General features: G+C 39.2%; 1 protein-coding gene across 2 annotated transcripts in view; it reads left to right on the top strand.

Annotated features, from left to right (window-relative positions):
• Nucleotides 1–22,098, top strand: part of SPATA20 (spermatogenesis associated 20) — a 416,269-nt gene extending 394,171 nt beyond the window's left edge. For both annotated transcript variants that reach the window (XM_053708760.1, XM_053708751.1), the window contains one exon: nt 21,883–22,098. In XM_053708760.1, the coding sequence (XP_053564735.1) occupies nt 21,883–22,029 (147 nt within the window). In that variant the 3' untranslated portion in view covers nt 22,030–22,098. The remainder of the gene's footprint in view (nt 1–21,882) is intronic.
• Nucleotides 22,099–22,347: the final 249 nt, after the last annotated feature.

Below are 22,347 nucleotides of genomic sequence, written 5' to 3'. Positions count from 1 at the left end.
TGTATTTTTTGCCCTATAACTTGCAAAAAAAGCAAAGAACATGTAAACATTGGGTATTTCTAAACTCAGGACAAAATTTAGAAACTATTTAGAATGGGTGTATTTTGGTGGTTGTAGATGTGTAACAGATTTTGGGGGTCAAAGTTAGAAAAAGTGTGTTTTTTTCAATTTTTTCCTCATATTTTATATATTTTTTTATAGTAAATTATAAGATATGATGAAAATAATGGTATCTTTAGAAAGTCCATTTAATGGCCAGAAAAACGGTATATAATATGTGTGGGTACAGTAAATGAGTTAGAGGAAAATTACAGCTAAACACAAACATTGCAGAAATGTAAAAATAGCCATTGTCATTAAGGGTAAGACAATTGAAAAATGGTCCGGTCATTAAGGGGTTAAGTTAGGGGGTGTTAGAGTTAGACTTAGATTTAGGGGTTAATAAATTTAATATAGTGGCGGCGACGTTGGGGCGGCCGATTAGGGGTTAATAAATGTATGTAGGTGGCGGCGAAGTTAGGGACAGCAGATTAGGGGTTAATAATATTTAACTAGTGTTTTCGAGGCGGGGTACGGCGGGTTAGGGGTTAATATGTTTATTATAGTGGCGGCGATGTCCGGAGCGGCAGATTAGGGGTTAATATTTTTATTTTAGTGTTTGCGATGTGGGAGGGCCTCGGTTTAGGGTAGTTTTTGGGTGTTAGTGTACTTTTTAGCTTTTTAGTTATGAGTTTTATGCTACAGCGTTGTAGTGTAAAACTCATAACTACTGACTTTAATATGCAGTACGAATCTTGACGGTATAGGGTGTACCACTCACTTTTTGGCCTTCCAGGACAAGCTCGTAATACTGGCGCTATGTAAGTCCCATTGAAAAAAGACTATGCGCAAATTGCGTAAGTTGATTTGCCGTAAGGCCAAAAAAGTGTGCAGTGCCCCTAAATCTCTAAGACTCGTAATACCAGCAGTAGTGAAAAAGCAGCGTTATAACCTGATAACGCGGCTTTTTCAGTATAACGCAAAACTTGTAATCTAGCCGTTAGTGGTTTTAATTTTTGTAATTTAGAAATTTTTAATTGTAGATTTAAATAATTTGAGTAGGGTTTAGGTTTTTAAATATGTAATATAGTTAATTTAATTGGTAATCTAAGAAAAAAAGAAAAAGCGCATCCTCCGATTCAAGTGATAGAATTTATTGACAACAAACTAAGCGCTAACAATATGCACTTACAGAATTAAAAATATATTGAGCCTGTAGAGTAACCCTTCCAGCTACTGCTGAAAGAGACTGTCCTCGGTTTTCTCCCACAAACACCGCTCACACCTGCACTCCTGCTGTATCAGTATGCGGTTAGTCTTTTTACCCTCAAGTGTCATCCAAATCTATGACGGGTAACAGCGGGTTTGGTCGGTTGCAAGTACTAAGTTCCTTATCCGAAATTTTGATTAGAATGTTGGTCCTTGATCCTCAACGCGTTTCCCCCGACGCCGGTCGGGCTTTCTCAAGAGGTGATAGTTTTGTTTGATGACTGAGCACTCGCGGGCTTTTTTTAGATATTTGACAATAACGCCCCCAGGTTAAAACAACCAATCCGTGAGGTCTCAGTAATGACGTAGCTGGAGACTGTCCGAGCTCAGATATTGTATACAGTCTATTATCAGAAATTGTCTCTATACTTTATGTATGCTTCCACATAATAGTAGCCTTCTGTTACATAAATCTTAAATTCAATTTGTTATGTATACACTTCAACAGAGTATCTTGATTTAGGCATTGGAAACATAAGAACAAAGAACACTGCGGAACAAAGTATCTTAAAAATTGCGTTAAGACAATAAATACTAATACATTTTCAAAGATAATACTAAAATGCATATATACACTGCAATACATAAATACATCAAAAATTATGAAATTGATAAGAAATTAAATAACTTTCGTAAAAACAGTATTAGAAAATTTTAATTACGCTTGATATTTAATAATAAGTATTCCTATCTTAATCAATTTATTTTAAAAAATCTCCTATATTTGATAAAAATGTTATAAAATTAGATAAGAAATATACAAAAGATTCAATTAAAACCCTAAAATTTATATTCGATCTGTCTGATTGTGTCTCAATCACATAAAAGCCTGGATGTCTAGATCTACATTTAACCCTTTTGGTACTGAACTATTTAATTTATATATCCAGTATGTTTCCTGCTTCCTTAATTTAAGTAGTCTATTATCCACTGAGGGTGGTATCCAATCGATAATCTGAATTTTCAGGGACCTAGGGTCACAATTATGAATTTCTACAAAATGTTTTGATACACTGTGTTTCATTAGTTCAATTTTAATGTTATATAGATGTTCACTAAAACGTCTTCTTATTTTTCTTTTAGTACGGCCTACATATTTTAGGCCACACCCACAGGTGAGGAGATATACTACATATATAGCATCACAATTGTTTTTAGATGTAATTTCAAATTCCTGGGAATGGCCTGGATTGCTGAATTTGATAGAAGGATTAATGTGAGTACACATACTACATCTGGATTTACCACATCTTTTTGTCCCTTTTTGATTAGTTAACCAGTTACTATTATTGCTATTAGTGGTAGTGATACTCTTTAATTTACTGGGTGCTAAGATATTCTTTAAATTTCTGCTTTTTTTGTATATGATTTTTGGATGTTCACTTAATGTGGATCCCAGAATTGGGTCAGCTCTTAAGATTGGCCAGTGTTTATTCAAAATTTTTTGGATTAAGTGTGAACCCTCAGTAAAAGTAGTAATAAATTTGGCATCTTTATTAATGTCAATATTCTCTTTTTGTTCCCCCACGATTTTATTCTTAATTGTATTGTTTTTATAATGTAGTAGATCTTTTCTATCTTGATTTAATGCCCGTGATTTTGCAGTTTGTAATAAACTTTTTTTTGTACCCTTTTTCAATGAACTTGTCATCTAAAATCCCTACAGTGCCCATATTCAATATTATAATAGATATATAGATGATATTGTAATCATCTGGAAGGGCACTGTAGGGAGTATTTTGGAATTCTATAAGTATTTGAACAACAACAGTTATAATCTAAAATTCACAGGAAAACACTCTCAGGATCAAATAGAATTTCTTGATCTAATACTTTTCAAGGATGAACAGAATCAGGTATCTGTCAAGAATTATAGAAAACCAACAGAGAAAAACAGTTTTATAAATGCCAGTAGTAATCATAAAAAAAGCTGGATAGAAAATGTTCCCTATAGTCAATATCTAAGAGTTAGGAGAAATTGTAGTAACATGAGGGATTTCGAAAGTGAAGCCAGAATTTTAGATGACAAGTTCATTGAAAAAGGGTACAAAAAAAGTTTATTACAAACTGCAAAATCACGGGCATTAAATCAAGATAGAAAAGATCTACTACATTATAAAAACAATACAATTAAGAATAAAATCGTGGGGGAACAAAAAGAGAATATTGACATTAATAAAGATGCCAAATTTATTACTACTTTTACTGAGGGTTCACACTTAATCCAAAAAATTTTGAATAAACACTGGCCAATCTTAAGAGCTGACCCAATTCTGGGATCCACATTAAGTGAACATCCAAAAATCATATACAAAAAAAGCAGAAATTTAAAGAATATCTTAGCACCCAGTAAATTAAAGAGTATCACTACCACTAATAGCAATAATAGTAACTGGTTAACTAATCAAAAAGGGACAAAAAGATGTGGTAAATCCAGATGTAGTATGTGTACTCACATTAATCCTTCTATCAAATTCAGCAATCCAGGCCATTCCCAGGAATTTGAAATTACATCTAAAAACAATTGTGATGCTATATATGTAGTATATCTCCTCACCTGTGGGTGTGGCCTAAAATATGTAGGCCGTACTAAAAGAAAAATAAGAAGACGTTTTAGTGAACATCTATATAACATTAAAATTGAACTAATGAAACACAGTGTATCAAAACATTTTGTAGAAATTCATAATTGTGACCCTAGGTCCCTGAAAATTCAGATTATCGATTGGATACCACCCTCAGTGGATAATAGACTACTTAAATTAAGGAAGCAGGAAACATACTGGATATATAAATTAAATAGTTCAGTACCAAAAGGGTTAAATGTAGATCTAGACATCCAGGCTTTTATGTGATTGAGACACAATCAGACAGATCGAATATAAATTTTAGGGTTTTAATTGAATCTTTTGTATATTTCTTATCTAATTTTATAACATTTTTATCAAATATAGGAGATTTTTTAAAATAAATTGATTAAGATAGGAATACTTATTATTAAATATCAAGCGTAATTAAAATTTTCTAATACTGTTTTTACGAAAGTTATTTAATTTCTTATCAATTTCATAATTTTTGATGTATTTATGTATTGCAGTGTATATATGCATTTTAGTATTATCTTTGAAAATGTATTAGTATTTATTGTCTTAACGCAATTTTTAAGATACTTTGTTCCGCAGTGTTCTTTGTTCTTATGTTTCCAATGCCTAAATCAAGATACTCTGTTGAAGTGTATACATAACAAATTGAATTTAAGATTTATGTAACAGAAGGCTACTATTATGTGGAAGCATACATAAAGTATAGAGACAATTTCTGATAATAGACTGTATACAATATCTGAGCTCGGACAGTCTCCAGCTACGTCATTACTGAGACCTCACGGATTGGTTGTTTTAACCTGGGGGCGTTATTGTCAAATATCTAAAAAAAGCCCACGAGTGCTCAGTCATCAAACAAAACTATCACCTCTTGAGAAAGCCCGAGCGGCGTCGGGGGAAACGCGTTGAGGATCAAGGACCAACATTCTAATCAAAATTTCGGATAAGGAACTTAGTACTTGCAACCGACCAAACCCGCTGTTACCCGTCATAGATTTGGATGACACTTGAGGGTAAAAAGACTAACCGCATACTGATACAGCAGGAGTGCAGGTGTGAGCGGTGTTTGTGGGAGAAAACCGAGGACAGTCTCTTTCAGCAGTAGCTGGAAGGGTTACTCTACAGGCTCAATATATTTTTAATTCTGTAAGTGCATATTGTTAGCGCTTAGTTTGTTGTCAATAAATTCTATCACTTGAATCGGAGGATGCGCTTTTTCTTTTTTTCTTAGATTTCTGCATTTTCTCATCTGAAGCACAAGAGGCAACAGATCAAAGAGCAGCACCCGACACAAGCATATGTAACATTGGAAATCGTGCCTGCAGTGTGCAACACTTCTTTTGTGATCTACCAACAAGGAAAAAAGGAAAATTAAACTAAGGGAACTGTGACAAATTAACATCAATATTCTATTAGTATTTGGACAGACCCATTTCCTTTCGAGAACATCAGGTTGTATATCTCCATAACATAATAGTAGAATATAATTTATGATATGAAAACAAGGTATATATGAGCTTTATTGAATTGTCATATACAAACTTAGTTTTTAATTTAAGCTGGTTGATTTGTACATATAGCTCTATATAGATAAATATCATCTTGACTGTTTTTATTTCATTTACATTATTTTTGGGATTCTGTGTGACTTACGTAGAGCGCCTATATATTTCCTTTCTGTATTTAATTTAATTGGTAGTTTAATGTATATTAGTATAATAGTTATATATGGCAGCAGCGAACATAAGCTTTCGCTGCTTTCAGACCATTGATTCCTATGGCATCCGCGGCCTCCAGGGTGGCGGATTAAAAACCATGTACTTTGGGCCGGAATAGCCGCAAGCTTACCGGTTAACTATTTGATAAATTTTAAAAAGTGTGAAATAGTGCCTAATGTGTATTGGGAACATCTGTAATGACGTAAGCATCCATCTGTGTCGGATTGAGACAGGCGGATCGTACGTTACGTCACAGATTTCAAATTTTGCCGGTCTGTAGGCTTTGATAAATAGGTCAAATCAAGTCGCCACAATTACGCTGCGGAATTCCAGCGAATTTCAGGTTGACGGCTTGATAAATATCCCCCTTAGTGATCTACAGAACAGTTTAGCCTCACTCCTATCTGAGCTTATATTGCAAAATTAAATAAACCCTCTCTCGGTCACCTACATGCACCACCCACTAACTAATCTATGTATGGGCTGGGAGAGGATTTTCATTACTAGATTATTATGATACTCTCAGGATCCTGACTGAAGCTTGCAGGAGTGGTGATCTAATTATAAATGGTTTGACAAACAGAGTAGAGGCTAATTAATCTCTAATGTGCAGATGACAAGTGGGAATTGACCTCGGCTTTACTTTGTGGTGCAGAGTCAATGTCCTCTCAACACATATAGCAATGATATATGCTCTACTGTTTATAATAGAAGACTATGCCCCCTTTAGGTAGCAGAACATACACACAATGCACTAGCTATAAGCCCATCTGGTTAGCAAGTTATTGCCATGTAAGCATTTTTCTTTCCAGTTGGTGATTTCCTTCTTAATATGAGGAGAGTCCACGGCTTCATTCCTTACTTGTGGGAAATACTGTACCTTGCCACCAGGAGGAGGCAAAGGCACCCCAGCCAAAGGCTTAAATACCTCCCCCACTACCCTCATCCCCCAGTCATTCTATGCTTTTCTTCACAGGAGGTTGGCAGAGAAGTGTCAGAAGATACAGAGTAGTTCCTTATGGAGGGTATCTACCCTTCGGAATGGGACTGGAGTTTTAAGTAGTCTTGTCAGCCTCTCAGTGAGAGCATTGACGAATGTTAGAGTCTGGAGATGCAGGGAGAGTCTTTCTGCAAACCCATCCTGACTCATATTAACAGCAACTAAGCAGTCAGTGCCTGCTTCCATCACTCAAGACCATGTCAGGAACAAAGCTACAAGACTGTCAAACTTGAGAGGCTGTGTTCTGTTCCATGGCATAGATTCCGGTAAGATCATTTCATTATTTATACACATATGATAATGCAAGAAGACAGGGTCACAGTGTGGCTCCTTTTATCTGTATGGAATCAATTGTTAATATCTCCGGAAGGGGATTATTGAACAGGGGGGATATTTTCACATAATGTACATATTGTGATTATGCTGCAACATGTGTGAGATGTGGCTCAGGCAGATGTTGGAACTTACAGGTTTTTACTTTCGTTTTGATAATCTGCGCAGCCTTTTTGGCTTGGCACGCTTTTAGCTATAGCAGGGGCGGTCCTGCATGGCTCACCACGTGACCAGGTGGGGGCACTCTGAATCTTCTCTTCCTGACAGTGCGATTTTCCAGAGACTAAGCGGTTTCTCTCTTGGGCATGGGTCATAGGAGGTGGTGAGTGCCCCATCCATTGGGGTATAAAGGTGCCATTTATCTTTGTCTATTGTCCTTTTTTTATAAGCACAAGCTATGGAGGTCTCGGATGCGTTAGAGGGTACTCCCTCTTTACCTAAGTCTAATACCCATCTATATTGTGAGGAGGCCACGGTGTACCCGCCTGCTCAATTATGTTCCACATGCCTTGATAAAGTAATTTATTTTATCTAAAAAAGCTAATATGTTTAGTACGACTGAGCATTCCATCTCTGAGGAGTCTATGTCCCATGAGGTGCGTACCCTACAGTCATCTCCTAATTCACATGCAGCTTTCCATAGCACTCCTAATCCTCCACGTGGAGGGGCCCTTTTACCGCCAGACTTTACTGAACAGTTACAGACGGCAGTGTCTGCAGGCTTTAGTGCTTTACCTCGCCCTGCTAAGCACAAGTGAAAGGTAAAATATTGCTATCCTTTCCAGGGGTCATCTACTAGCTTATTGGATTTATCGGATACTAGATTATTCGCTGATGAAGACACCTCTGATACTTTGGAGGATGTTCTTTCTGGGTCGGAATCTGCTGCCTCTAAACTTCCAGTTGAGGAGGAACTAGACTTTAGGATTGAACACTTACGCTTTCTGCTAAAGGAAGTGTTAGCTACTTTAGAGGTTCCAGAACCTAAATTACCTGAGGAACCCTGTATCCCAAAATTAGATAAGGTCTACGAGGACAGGGTTGTACCACAGACTTTCCTGGTTCCCGTAAATATGGCGAACATTATTAAGAATGAATGGGAAAGACTTGGTTCTTCTTTTCCTCTTCTTCTTCTTTTAAAAAATGATTCCCGGTTCCGGACTCTGAATTGGAGTTGTGGGGTTCCATTCCTAAGGTTGTTTAAGGAGCCCATGGATAAGAAGCTGGAAACTCTGTTAAGAAAGATATTTCAACATACGGGATATTTGTTTCAACCGGCAGCGGCTGTTGCTGCGGTTGGTGGAGCGGCGATCTACTGGTGCGACTCCTTATCCGAATTAATTGAGGTAGAGGGTCCCCTCGACGTGATCCAGGAAACAATTAAGGCCTCAAGGGTCGCTAATTCTTTTATTTGTGATGCTAATACGCAGATTATTTGCCTGAATGCCAAAGCTTCAGGTTTCTCTGTGCTGTCCCGTAGGGCACTCTGGCTGAAGTCTTGGTCTGCAGACATGACTTCGAAGTCTAGACTTCTCTCCCTTCCATTTAAGGGTAAAGTTCTCTTTGGTCCAGGCCTGGACTCAATTATATCAACGGTTACTGGAGGCAAGGGTGCCTTTTACCACAGGATAAGAAGAATAAACCTAAAGGACAAGGTCCTAATTTTCGCTCCTTTCGTTCTGACAAATCCCAACGTCAGCAGCCCTCTACGAAGTCTGAGCAATCCAAGGAACTTGGAAAACTTCTCAGTCCTGGAATAAATCCAAGCAGAACAAGAAGCCTGCTGAGCCAAAGTCGGCATGAAGGGGTGGTCCTGATCCGGACTTGAATCTGGTAGGGGGCAGACTATCTCTATTTCTTTCATGTAATTAGCAAGAGTCCATGAGCTAGTGACGTATGGGATATACATTCCTACCAGGAGGGGCAAAGTTTCCCAAACCTCAAAATGCCTACAAATACACCCCTCACCACACCCACAAATCAGTTTTACAAACTTTGCCTCCCGTGGAGGTGGTGAAGTAAGTTTGTGCTAGATTCTTCGTTGATATGCGCTTCGCAGCAGGCTGGAGCCCGGTTTTCCTGTCAGTGTGCAGTGAATGTCAGAGGGATGTGAGGAGAGTATTGCCTATTTGAATTCAATGGTCTCCTTCTACGGGATCTATTTCATAGGTTCTCTGTTATCGGTCGTAGAGATTCATCTCTTACCTCCCTTTTCAGATCGACGATATACTCTTATATACCATTACCTCTACTGATTCTCATTTCAGTACTGGTTTGGCTTTCTACTACATGTAGATGAGTGTCCTGGGGTAAGTAAGTCTCATTTTTTGTGACACTCTAAGCTATGGTTGGGCACTTTTATATAAAGTTCTAAATATATGTGTTTAAACATTTATTTGCCTTGATTCAGGATGATCAATATTCCTTATTTCAGACAGTCAGTTTCATTATTTGGGATAATGCATATGAATTTTCAATTTTTTTCTTAACTTAAAATTGTTTTTATTTGACTTTTTTCCCTGTGGGCTGTTAGGCTCGCGGGGGCTGAAAATGCTTCATTTTATTGCGTCATTCTTGGCGCGGACTTTTTTGGCGCAAAACATTTCTTTGTCATTTCCGGCATCATACTTGTCGCCGGAAGTTGTTCGTGATTGCGTAATTTTTTTTACGTTTTGCGCCAAAAATGTCGGCGTCACCGGATGTGGCGTAATTCTTGGCGCCAATAGCATTTTAGGCGCCAATAATGTGGGCGTCTTTTTTGGCGCTAAAAAATGTGGGCGTCATTATTGTCTCCACCTTTTTTTCACATTATTTAAGTCTCATTTTTCATTTGCTTCTGGTTGCTAGGGGCTTGTTCATTGGCATTTTTTCCCATTCCTGAAACTGTCATTTAAGGAATTTGATAGATTTTGCTTTATATGTTGTTTTTTCTCTTATATATTGCAAGATGTCTCAGATTGACCCTGGATCAGAAGCTACTTCTGGAAAAACGCTGCCTGATGCTGGTTCTACCAAAGTTAAGTGCATTTGTTGTAAACTTGTGGTAACTGTTCCTCCGGCTGTAGTTTGTGATGAATGTCATGATAAGCTTGCTAATGCAGATAGTATTTCCATTAGTAATATTCCATTACCTGTTGCTGTTCCATCAACATCTAATACTCAGGATGTTCCTGTTAATATAAGAGATTTTGTTTCTAAATCTATTAGGAAGGCTATGTCTGTTATTCCTCCTTCCAGTAAGCGTAAAAAGTCTTTTAAAACTTCTCATTTCTCAGATGAATTTTTAAATGAACATCATCATTCTGATTTGTCTGTTTCTGATGAGGATTTTTCTGGTTCAGAGGATTCTGTCTCAGATATTGACACTGATAAATCTTCATATTTATTTAAAATGGAATTTATTCGTTCTTTACTTAAAGAAGTTTTAATCGCATTAGAGATGGAGGAATCTAGTCCTCTTGATACTAAATCTACTAAGCGTTTAAATTCGGTTTTTAAACCTCCTATAGTTATTCCGGAAGTTTTTCCTGTCCCTGATGCTATTTCTGAAGTAATTTCTAGGGAATGGAATAATCTGGGTAATTCTTTTACTCCTTCTAAAAGGTTTAAGAAATTGTATCCTGTGCCAGATTAGAGTTTTGGGACAAAATCCCTAAAGTTGATGGGGCTATCTCTACTTTTGCTAAACGTACTACTATTCCTACGGCAGATGGTACTTCCTTTAAGGATCCTTTAGATAGGAAGATTGAATCCTTTTTAAGGAAAGCTTATTTATGTTCAGGTAATCTTCTTAGGCCTGCTATTTCTTTGGCTGATGTTGCTGCAGCTTCCACTTTTTGGTTGGAAGCTTTGGCACAACAAGTGTCAGATCATAATACTCATAGCATTGTTAAACTTCTTCAACATGCTAATAACTTTATTTGTGATACCATCTTTGATATCATTAGAGTTGATGTCAGGTATATGTCTTTAGCTATTTTAGCTAGAAGAGCTTTATGGCTTAAAACTTGGAATGCTGATATGTCTTCTAAGTCAACTTTACTTTCCCTTTCTTTCCAAGGTAATAAATTGTTTGGTTCCCAGTTGGATTCTTTTATTTCAACTGTTACTGGGGGGAAAGGAACTTTTTTACCTCAGGATAAAAAATCTAAAGGTAAATTTAGGGCTGCTAATAGTTTTCGTTCCTTTCGTCAGAATAAGGAACAGAAGCCTGACCCTTCCCCTAAAGGAATGGTTTCTGTTTGGAAACCGTCTCCAGTCTGGAATAAATCCAAGCCTTTTAGAAAGCCAAAGCCAGCTCCCAAGTCCACATGAAGGTGCGGCCCTCATTCCAGCACAGCTTGTAGGGGGCAGATTACGATTTTTCAAAGAAATATGGATCAATTCGATTCACAGTCTTTGGATTCAGAACATTGATTCACAAGGGTACAGAATAGGTTTTAAGGTAAGGCCACCTGCAAGAAGATTTCTTCTTTCTCGCATTCCAATAAATCCAGTGAAGGCTCAGGCGTATCTGAAATGTGTTTCAGATCTAGAGTTGGCTGGAGTAATTGTGCCAGTTCCAGTTCTGGAACAGGGTCTGGGGTTTTACTCAAATCTATTCATTGTACCAAAGAAGGAGAATTCCTTCAGACCAGTTCTGGATTTAAAAATATTGAATCGCTATGTAAGGATACCAACATTCAAAATGGTAACTATAAGGACTATTCTGCCTTTTGTTCAGCAAGGGCATTATATGTCCACAATAGATTTACAAGATGCATATCTGCATATTCCGATTCATCCAGATCACTTTCAGTTTCTGAGATTCTATTTTCTAAACAAGCATTACCAATTTGTGGCTCTGCCGTTCGGCCTAGCAACGGCTCCAAGGATTTTTTCAAAGGTTCTCGGTGCCCTTCTATCTGTAATCAGAGAACAGGGTATTGTGGTATTTCCTTATTTGGACGATATCTTGGTACTTGCTCAGTCTTCACATTTGGCAGAATCTCATACGAATCGACTTGTGTCGTTTCTTCAAGAACATGGTTGGAGGATCAATTTACCAAAGAGTTCATTGATTCCTCAGACAAGGGTAACCTTTTTAGGTTTCCAAATAGATTCAGTGTCCATAACTTTGTCTCTGACGGACAAGAGACGTCTGAAATTGGTTTCAGCTTGTCGAAACCTTCAGTCTCAATCATTCCCTTCGGCAGCCTTATGCATGGAAATTCTAGGTCTTATGACTGCTGCATCGGACGTGATCCCCTTTGCTCGTTTTCACATGCGACCTCTTCATCTCTGTATGCTGAACCAATGGTGCAGGGATTATACAAAGATATCACAGTTAATATCTTTAAATCCTATTGTACGACACTCTCTGACGTGGTGGACAGATCACCATCGTTTAGTTCAAGGGGCTTCTTTTGTTCTTCCAACCTGGACTGTGATCTCAACAGATGCAAGTCTGACAGGTTGGGGAGCTGTATGGGGGTCTCTGACAGCGCAGGGGGTTTGGGAATCTCAGGAGGCGAGATTACCAATCAACATTTTGGAACTCTGTGCGATTTTCAGATCTCTTCAGTCGTGGCCTCTTCTGAAGAGAGAATCGTTCATTTGTTTTCAGACGGACAATGTCACAACCGTGGCATATGTCAATCATCAAGGGGGGACTCACAGTCCTCTGGCTATGAAAGAAGTATCTCAGATACTTGTATGGGCGGAATCCAGCTCCTGTCTAATTTCTGCGGTTCACATCCCAGGTATAGACAATTGGGAAGCGGATTATCTCAGTCGCCAGACGTTACATCCGGGCGAATGGTCTCTTTACCCAGAGGTATTTCTTCAGATTGTTCAAATCTGGGGTCTTCCAGAAATAGATCTGATGGCTTCTCATCTAAACAAGAAACTCCCCAGGTATCTGTCCAGATCCAGGGATACTCAGGCGGAGGCAGTGGACGCGTTGTCGCTTCCTTGGAAGTATCATCCTGCCTATATCTTTCCGCCTCTAGTTCTTCTTCCAAAATTGATCTCCAAGATTTTAACGGAGCGTTCGTTTGTACTGCTGGTGGCTCCAGCATGGCCTCACAGGTTTTGGTATGCGGATCTTGTTCGGATGGCTACTTGCCAACCTTGGACTCTTCCATTAAGGCCAGACCTTCTATCTCAAGGTCCTTTTTTCCATCAGGATCTAAAATCATTAAATTTGAAGGTATGGAGATTGAACGCTTGATTCTCAGTCATAGAGGTTTCTCTGACTCCGTAATTAATACTATGTTACAGGCTTGTAAATCTGTGTCTAGGAAGATATATTATCGAGTCTGGAAGACTTACATTTCTTGGTGTTCTTCTCATCAATTTTCTTGGCATTCTTTTAGAATTCCTAGAATTTTACAGTTTCTTCAGGATGGTCTGGATAAAGGTTTGTCTGCAAGTTCTTTGAAAGGACAAATTTCTGCTCTTTCTGTGCTGTTTCACAGAAAGATTGCTAATCTTCCTGATATTCGTTGTTTTGTACAGGCTTTGGTTCGTATAAAACCTGTCATTAAGTCAATTTCTCCTCCTTTGAGTTTGAATTTGGTTCTGGGGGCTCTTCAAGCTCCTCCGTTTGAACCTATGCATTCTCTTTCTTGTGAATCTCCTTTTCTGATTTTTCATCAGGATAAGGCGGTGTTGCGGACTTCATTTGAATTTTTACCTAAGGTTGTGAATTCTAACAACATTAGTAGAGAAATTGTGGTTCCTTCATTGTGTCCTAATCCTAAGAATTCTAAGGAAAGATCGTTACATTCTTTGGATGTAGTTAGAGCTTTGAAATATTATGTTGAAGCTACTAAAGATTTCCGAAAGACTTCTAGTCTATTTGTTATCTTTTCTGGTTCCAAGAAAGGTCAGAAGGCCTCTGCCATTTCTTTGGCATCTAGGTTAAAGTCTTTGATTCATTATGCTTATGTTGAGTTGGGTAAAACTCCGCCTCAAAGGATTACAGCTCATTCTACTAGGTCAGTTTCTACTTCCTGGGCGTTTAGGAATGAAGCTTCGGTTGATCAGATTTGCAAAGCAGCAACTTGGTCTTCTTTGCATACTTTTACTAAATTCTACCATTTTGATGTGTTTTCTTCTTCTGAAGCAGTTTTTGGTAGAAAAGTACTTCAGGCAGCTGTTTCAGTTTGATTCTTCTGCTTATATTTTTAGTTTTTTTCATTATTAAGATTAAAACTTTGTTTTGGGGTGTGGATTATTTTTCAGCAGAATTGGCTGTCTTTATTTTATCCCTCCCTCTCTAGTGACTCTTGCGTGGAAGTTCCACATCTTGGGTATTTATTATCCCATACGTCACTAGCTCATGGACTCTTGCTAATTACATGAAAGAAAACATAATTTATGTAAGAACTTACCTGATTAATTCATTTCTTTCATATTAGCAAGAGTCCATGAGACCCACCCTTTTTTTGTGGTGATTATGATTTTTTTGTATAAAGCACAACTATTCCAATTCCTTATTTTTGATGCTTTCGCACTTTTTTCTTATCATCCCACTTCTTGGCTATTCGTTAAACTGATTTGTGGGTGTGGTGAGGGGTGTATTTGTAGTCATTTTGAGGTTTGGGAAACTTTGCCCCTCCTGGTAGGAATGTATATCCCATACGTCACTAGCTCATGGACTCTTGCTAATATGAAAGAAATTAATTTATCAGGTAAGTTCTTACATAAATTATGTTTTTCGGAAGCTTGTTTTGGGGACGTGCAGGACCCGTGGGTACTAGAGGTCATCACTCAGGGATACAGGATAGGTTTCAAGTCTCATCCTCCCAGGGGCAGAATCCTCTTATCAAACCTGTCTTCAAGACCAGAAAAGAGAGAAGCTTTTCTAGGGTGTGTGAGGGATCTCTCCTTCCTGGGGGTCATTGTACCGGTACCTCCAGCAGAGAGAGGTCTGGAAAACTACTCAAACCTTTTTGTGTTACCAAAAAAAGGAGTGTACTTTTCGTCCAATTCTGGACCTAAAGTGCTTAAACAAATTCCTGTCGGTTCCCTCGTTCAAGATGGAGACATTAAGGTCCATTCTTCTCTTAGTCCAGGAAGGTCAATTAATGACAACCATAGACCTGAAGGATGCATACCTTCACGTCCCTATACACAAGGAACACTTCAAGTTCCTAAGATTTGGTTCCTGGATCAGCACTTTCAGTTTATTGCTCTTCCATTTGGTCTAGCAACTGCTCCAAGAGTTTTTACGACGGTTCTAGGGGCTCTGCTTGCAGTGGCCAGAACCAGAGGGATGGCAGTGACGCTGTACTTAGACAATATTTTGGTTCAAGCACCGTCCTGTCATCTGGCAGAGGACCATTTGTAGGCCCTTCTTTCTCTTCTTCGATCTCATGGATGGAAGATAAACTTAGAAAAGCTTTCTCTTATTCCGAGCACCAGGGTGGAGTTCCTGGGTATAATAAAAGACTCCATATCCATGAGGATATTTCTTACAGACCAGAGACGTTACAGGCTAACTTCCAATTGTCTTGCCCTCCAGACCTCCTTCAGGCCATCTGTGGCTCGGTGTATGGAGGTAATTGGGCTCATGGTGTCCTGGATGGACATCATCCCCTTTGCCATATTCCATCTCAGACCTCTTCAGCTGCGCATGCTGAGACAGTGGAATGGAAATCATTCAGATATGTCTCAACAGATTTTTCTGGACAGCCGGTCGAGAGTCATCCTTCTTGAGACCATCGTGGGAGATTGTGACTATGGACGCGAGTCTCAAAGGATGGGGAGCTGTTTGTGGTGCCAGGAAGGCTCAGGGCCTGTGGACTCGAGAGGAATACCTCCAGATCAACATCTTGGAGCTTCGAGCAATCTTCAATGCTCTGAAGACTTGGCCCCTTCTGGGTTTGGCCTAGTTTATCAGATTCCAATCGGACAACATAACCTCGTGGCTTACATCAACCATCAGGGGGAAACGAGGAGCTCCCTAGCAATGAGGGAAGTATCTCAGATTCTGGAATGAGTGGAGGCCCACAACTGCTCGCTGTCAGCAATCCACATTCTGGGTGTGGACAACTGGAAAGCGGATTTCCTCAGCAGACAATCGTTTCATCCGGGGGAATAGTCTCTCCATCCCAAGGTGTTTGCGGGAATTTGCAGCAGATGGGGGACACCGGAGATAGATCTCATGGCGTTCCAGATCAATTCCAAGATACCCAGAAATGGGTCGCGGTCCAGGAATCCTCATGCAGAGCTAATAGATGCATTAGCAGTACCTTGGAGGTTCAGTCTGTCTACATTTTCCCGCCATTACCACTTCTACCTCGTGTAGTGGCCCGCATCAAGCAGGAGTGAGTATCAGTAATTCTAATTTCTCCATCGTGGCCTCGGAGGATGTGGTTCGCGGACCTGGTGGGGATGTCCTCATCTCCTCCATGGAGGTTACCCTTGTCGCAGGAATCTGCTGGAACAAGGTCCTTTTGTTCATACAAATCTAGATTCTCTGAGGCTGACTGCGTGAATGCTTAGTCCTAGCCAAGAGATGTTTTTCTGAGAGAGTTATTGATACTCTCATTCAAGCTCGTAAGACAGTTACACGTTGCATCTATCATAAGGTGTGGAGGACCTACTTATTCTGGTGTGAAGAGGGTTGATTTCCCTGGCATAGATTCAGGGTTTCCAGGATTCTTTCTTTTCTCCAGGATGGTCTGGAGAAGGGCCTTTCAACTAGCTCCTTTAAGGGACAGATTTTGGCCCTATCTGTTTTACTGCACAAGAGGCTCGCTGAGCTTCCAGAGGTCCAGTCTTTTGTTCAGGCTCTGACTAGAATCAGGCCTGTGTTTTGATCTAGAGCTCCTCCTTGTAGTTTAAATCTTGTTCTTAAGGTTTTGCCGAGGGCTCCGTTTGAGCCTATGCACGGCCTTGACACTAAATTGCTATCTTGGAAGGTTCTTTTTCTACTAGCTATTGCTTCGACACGCAGAGTATATGAGATGGCTGCCTTGCAATGTGAGCCCCCTTACCTAGTATTCCATGCTGATAAGGCTATTCTTCGTACTGGGTTAGGTTTTCTTCCTAAAGTAGTTTCAGATCGCAACATTAATCAGGAGATTGTTGTTCCTTCTTTGTGTCCTAACCCTTCTTCTTCGAAGGATCGGTTACTTCATAATTTGGATGTAGTTCGGGCCTTGAAGTTCTATCTTCAAGCTACTAAGGAGTTTAGACAGACTTCTTCTTTGTTTGTTGTCTATTCTGGGAAGCATAAGGCACAGAAAGCCTTGTCCACTTCCTTATCTTTTTGGTTGAGGAGCATTATTCGCTTAGCATATGAAACAGCGGGACATAAGCCTCCTCAGAGGATTAAGGCTCATTCAACTAGAGCAGTGGCTTCCTCTTGGGCCTTCAATAATGAGGCCTCTATGGAGCAGATTTGTAGGCGGCTACCTAGTCCTCCTTACATACCTTTTCAAAATTTTACAAGTTTGACATTTTTGCTTTGGCTGAAGCATCTTTTGGGAGAAAGGTTTTACAGGCTGTGGTGCCCTCAGATCAGGGTCTGCCTCTCCTTTTTGTTTTTTAACCCTCCCGTTTCATTCAGTGTCCTCTAGAGCTTGGGTATATGTTTCCCACAAGTAAGGAAAGAAACCGTGGACTCTCCTCATATTAAGAAGGAAAACATAAATTATGCTTACCAGATAATTTACTTTCCTTCTATATGAGAAGAGTCCACGGCCCCCTCACATTTTCTCCGTTAGGCGGACCAAATATTTTTGTTCTTCTGGCACCATTTTATACCCTGATATTTCTCCTACTGTTCCTTGTTCCCTCGGCAGAATGAGTGGGGGATGAGGGATGGGGGGAGGTATTTAAGCCTTTGGCTGGGGTGTCTTTGCCTCCTCCTGGTGGCCAGGTTCAGTATTTCCCACAAGTAAGGAATCAAGCCGTGGACTCTCCTCATACAGAAGGAAAGGAATTATCTGGTAAGCATAATTTATGTTTTTAGAGAGCTGTGGGTTCCATATGAATAGGGACACATAAATCAACATTAAACTTTAATGATTCAGATGGAGCATACAATTTAAAGCATTTCCCATCTATATTTATTGTCACATTTCCCTTTTTCTAAGATACTAAGAGAAAAATAATCAAAGTAAATGAGACATTGTTTCTAAAATTGTATTTTCTATCTGAATCAAGAAATTTTACTTCCAGGTCCCTTTACGTATATTTGATGTGGTCTATAGCAGTGTTTCTCAACTCCAGTCCTCAGGACCCTAAACAGGCCAGATTTTCATTATATCTTAACTAGAGCACAGGTGAACTAATCAGCTGATGGTGATGAGCAGGTTAGTAACCATGGTTACTGATCAGCTGATTAGTTCTCCTGTGCTCTAGTTAAGATATAATGAATATCTGGCCTGTAAGGGTCCTGGGGGACTGGAGTTGAGAAACACTGCTCTATAGTATGTGGGGAATCGTTATCTTTGCCCCATACCACATGAGACCACTCATACCCTTTTTCCTCCATATTAGCTTCATACCACAGCAAATGGAAAGCACATACATCACTGTAGTTATTTTTTTGGCATCAAGCAAATTTTTAAAGGGATATGAAAACAGTGCTCCTTTAGGGAAAAAAAGTTATATCAAAGTAAACATAAAAAAAAACATTGTCTTACAAACATTCAAACAACTTGTTCTTCTTGCAAAAAGATCACTTAGAAATTGTCCAGTTTAGCTTTTTGCCTTTAGTGGGATTCGAGAGCAGACATTACATAACTTAAGTTCTACGGCCACATGGGTTTTTGTTGCAAAAGTCCTCAGCTGAGTTTGGGCAGTACATTGCATCTAGAGCAGATGTCTCTTAGAAAGCACATAAAAGGAAAACCCTAACTTCATTATTAAATGAGGAATAATACACAGTGAAATGATTTCTATTAAGTTATGATCTACTGCTTAATGCTTTTATATAATAATAATGCAGAAAGCAGTCTGTTTATATCCCTTTAAGTAAGCCGTATCCGAATATAACTATAGAAATATATAGGACTTTGCCTTTAAGGGCATTTAAGTATCTATAGCAGGTGTTATTATAAAGTGTCATTATTTTAGGCAGCACCCACTGCTGTTTGTGTGTGTGTTTTTTTTGTAACTGAGGCCTCATATATCAATGTCTTCTCTTGGGAGAAAGGGGATGTAAAATATGACATTATATAGAAGACCTAGATTTGATCGCTTTATTGCTGTGTTTTGTCTTTTTTATGTTTTGGAATTTGCTGAGCGGTATGAACATCTGTTCAAGTTAAAATAGCTAATTTTGGGTGGTAAATAAACCCCATTTATCCTGTAAAATATTTTTGTTATTGTTTAATAACGTATGTGCATGTTCTCTCACCACCCTGACCCCAATACCCCCCCCCATTTCTGGTACAACCAATCAGAAGCTGTAAATTCTGGCTTCAGCTGCTTTGATATACATCTCTAGCAGTCCTAACCAGGGATGTTTAATTAGTCTTTATTCTGCCCTAAGCACTGGGCTTATTGTTTCTGGCGTAGTTTGCAGAATAGAACAAATAATAATAATAATAATAAAAAAATATCCCCCAATTTTCAGTGACTCTTTTTATTGGAAAACGTAGGTTTAAAGCACTAGACCTTCCAAGCCCTGGAAAGGTGGTTATAAAATATATTCATGCAACTCTAACTTGCATAGTTTAGTTAAGTTTGGCTGACCTATAGCGAATGTTGGTGTAGTTGACATTTGCAAACGCAAATCTAATTCTCCTACTTAGAGGAAATTGCCTTGTAATGGATTATGCTGATCAAATTATTTTTTAAACATCTGTAGTTAACAATATCGAGTGCAAAGAGATGTCTTTATCAGCATTGGGCAACAGGGTAAATACCACTGGCTAATTAGCCTGTGCTAGTATTATGTGCTCCTGCGTATGTGCGGTGAGGCCTAAGGGTCTTGCATCTATGCGACTGTCCTCCTAACAAGTACTGAGGGTGTCAGTTTGCACTGCATATCACTTCTGTCCTATTTACTTACAAAGAGCCTAATCTCAGCTGCAGCTAGAGAGAGGATTCCCATTAATTCATCTTCTTGGCACTTGCAGACACTGAAAATCGCACTGTAATGGCTAAAGAAAATACACAATAAAAACATTCTTCTAAGTGTGACTGATTTGCTGGGAGTAGGGTAGAACATAATTTACTTAAAGGGACATAAAAGCACAAAATTCAATTGTGCAATATATTATTGAGCTATTACTTGCAAATATGTATTTTTAACCCTGCAAAGTGCTTAATTGCATACGGCTAGATTACAAGTTTTGCGCTAAACACGGTGCGAAACCTAACGCAAAAAAGTTTTGTTATTTTCACTCTCCATTACGAGTTACTGAAAAGCCTCCCTGTGCGTGCGATATGTTGGCGTTATACCGCACAGAAGCCAAGGGCTGATTTGACGTGCTTGTGCACGCTTTCTCCCCATAGACATCAATGGGAAAGAGAGTGTTAGAAAAAAAACTAACACCTGCGATCGCGAATGAAAAGCTCCCTAACGCAACCCCATTGATGTCTATGGGGAAAAAAGTTACGTTTAAACCTAACATAAGCCCTAGTCTAAACACACCTAATCTGCCGCCCCTGACATCACCGACACCTAAATAATGTTATTAACCCCTAATCCCGCCGCTACCGACATCGCCAACACTAATAAAAGTTATTAACCCCTAATTCCGTCGCTCCCCGACATCGCCGCCACTAAATAAAATGATTAACCCCTAAACCTCCATCCTCCCATATCGCCGCTACTAAATAAAACCTATAAACCCCTAATCCTCCAGCCCCTCACATCGCCGCCACTAAATAAACCTATTAACTCGCTAAACTGCCAGCCCCCCCACATCGCAAAACACTAATTAAACTATTAACCCCTAAACACCCCCTAATTTTAAATAAAACTATATTTAAAATAAATAAAAACTTACCTGTGAAATAAAAATAAACCCAACATTAAACTATAAATTAACCTAACATAACTATTCTAATAAAATAAAAAAAATACTACCAGTTAAAAAATCTAAATTACAAATTTAAAAAAAAACTAACACTACGAAAAAAAATAAAAAATCTAAAATACAAAAAATAAAAAACACTAAGTTTACAAAAAAATAATAAACGAAATTATCGCAACATGCATCTAGGGACTATCTTCTATCTTCATCCCGGCGGAGCGAGAGCTATCCTGGAAGCCGATCCCATCCTGCGTGGAGCGTCCTCTTCATACGGTCACCGCTGTACACTGAAGTTGAATGCAAGGCAGCCGTTTCAAAATGCGTACCTTGCATTCCCTATTGGCTGATTGATTCTTCAAATTCAAATCAGCCATATGGATAAGAGCTTCTGAAATCATATTGACTGTTCAAATGGCCATTTTTTCAGCGTTAAAAGCCGCACCGTAACGCAAAAACTCATAATCATAGGTCATAGTTAACAGCAACACTGCACTACTGGGATCCAGCTATCTGGTGAGCCAATCACAAGAGGCATATGTGTGTAACCATCAATTTATAGTGCATTGCTGCTCCTGAGCCTACCTACAGTATTTATTCTTTTTATCAAAGGATACCAAAATAACTAAATCAATTTAATTAAAAAAAAAAAAGAAATTGGAATCTCTTAAAATTGCATTCCTTACCTGAGCCATGAAATTTTATTTTTGGCTTTCATGTCCCTTTAACATGAACATGTTTCCATCTTACTACCATGGTATGACAAGATGTATTATCAGTAGGATGTCTTAATGGACCAAGGTGTGACATTTGTGAATGACAACTGTTTCAGTAAAAGCACTATTTGTATATATGTGTGTGTATACTATATATATAATCACATTGAGGGATAGTTGCTCATTAATTCATATAAGTGATATATTGTTTTTGTTCCTTAGGTGCTAATCCTTGCAGACGGGGACCATAGCAGTTTCCTTTACCATCAGTTACCATTTATGTCCACTCTGGAGCGGAAAGATGGAAAAGCAACGGCCTATGTATGTGAGGGCATGGCCCTGCTCCCTGCCAGTCTCCTCCCCCGCTGAGCTTCTCACTCTGCTGAGGAAACTGAGTTGCCCTGACCTCTTTGGAGCAGAAAGATGGAAAGGCAACGGCCTGTGGTGTGTTGAGGGCATGGGTCTGCTCCCTGGCCAGTCTTTTCCCCGCTGAGCTTTTTATTCTGTTGAGGAACTGAGTTGCCCTGACCTCTTTGGAGCAGAAAGATGGAAAGGCAACGGCCTGTGTGTGTGAGGGCATGGCCTGCTCCCTGCCAGTCTCCTCCCCCGCTGAGCTTTTTATTCTGTTGAGCAACTGAGTTGCACTCATAACCCCTTATGATCAATTTATAAATTGCAGGATGTCTT

Source organism: Bombina bombina, chromosome 1 (assembly GCF_027579735.1).
Source record: "Bombina bombina isolate aBomBom1 chromosome 1, aBomBom1.pri, whole genome shotgun sequence".
In the NCBI taxonomy this organism is placed as follows: domain Eukaryota; kingdom Metazoa; phylum Chordata; class Amphibia; order Anura; family Bombinatoridae; genus Bombina; species Bombina bombina.
Note: the sequence above shows the minus strand (reverse complement) of the source record. Positions and strands in the feature narration are given on the sequence as shown.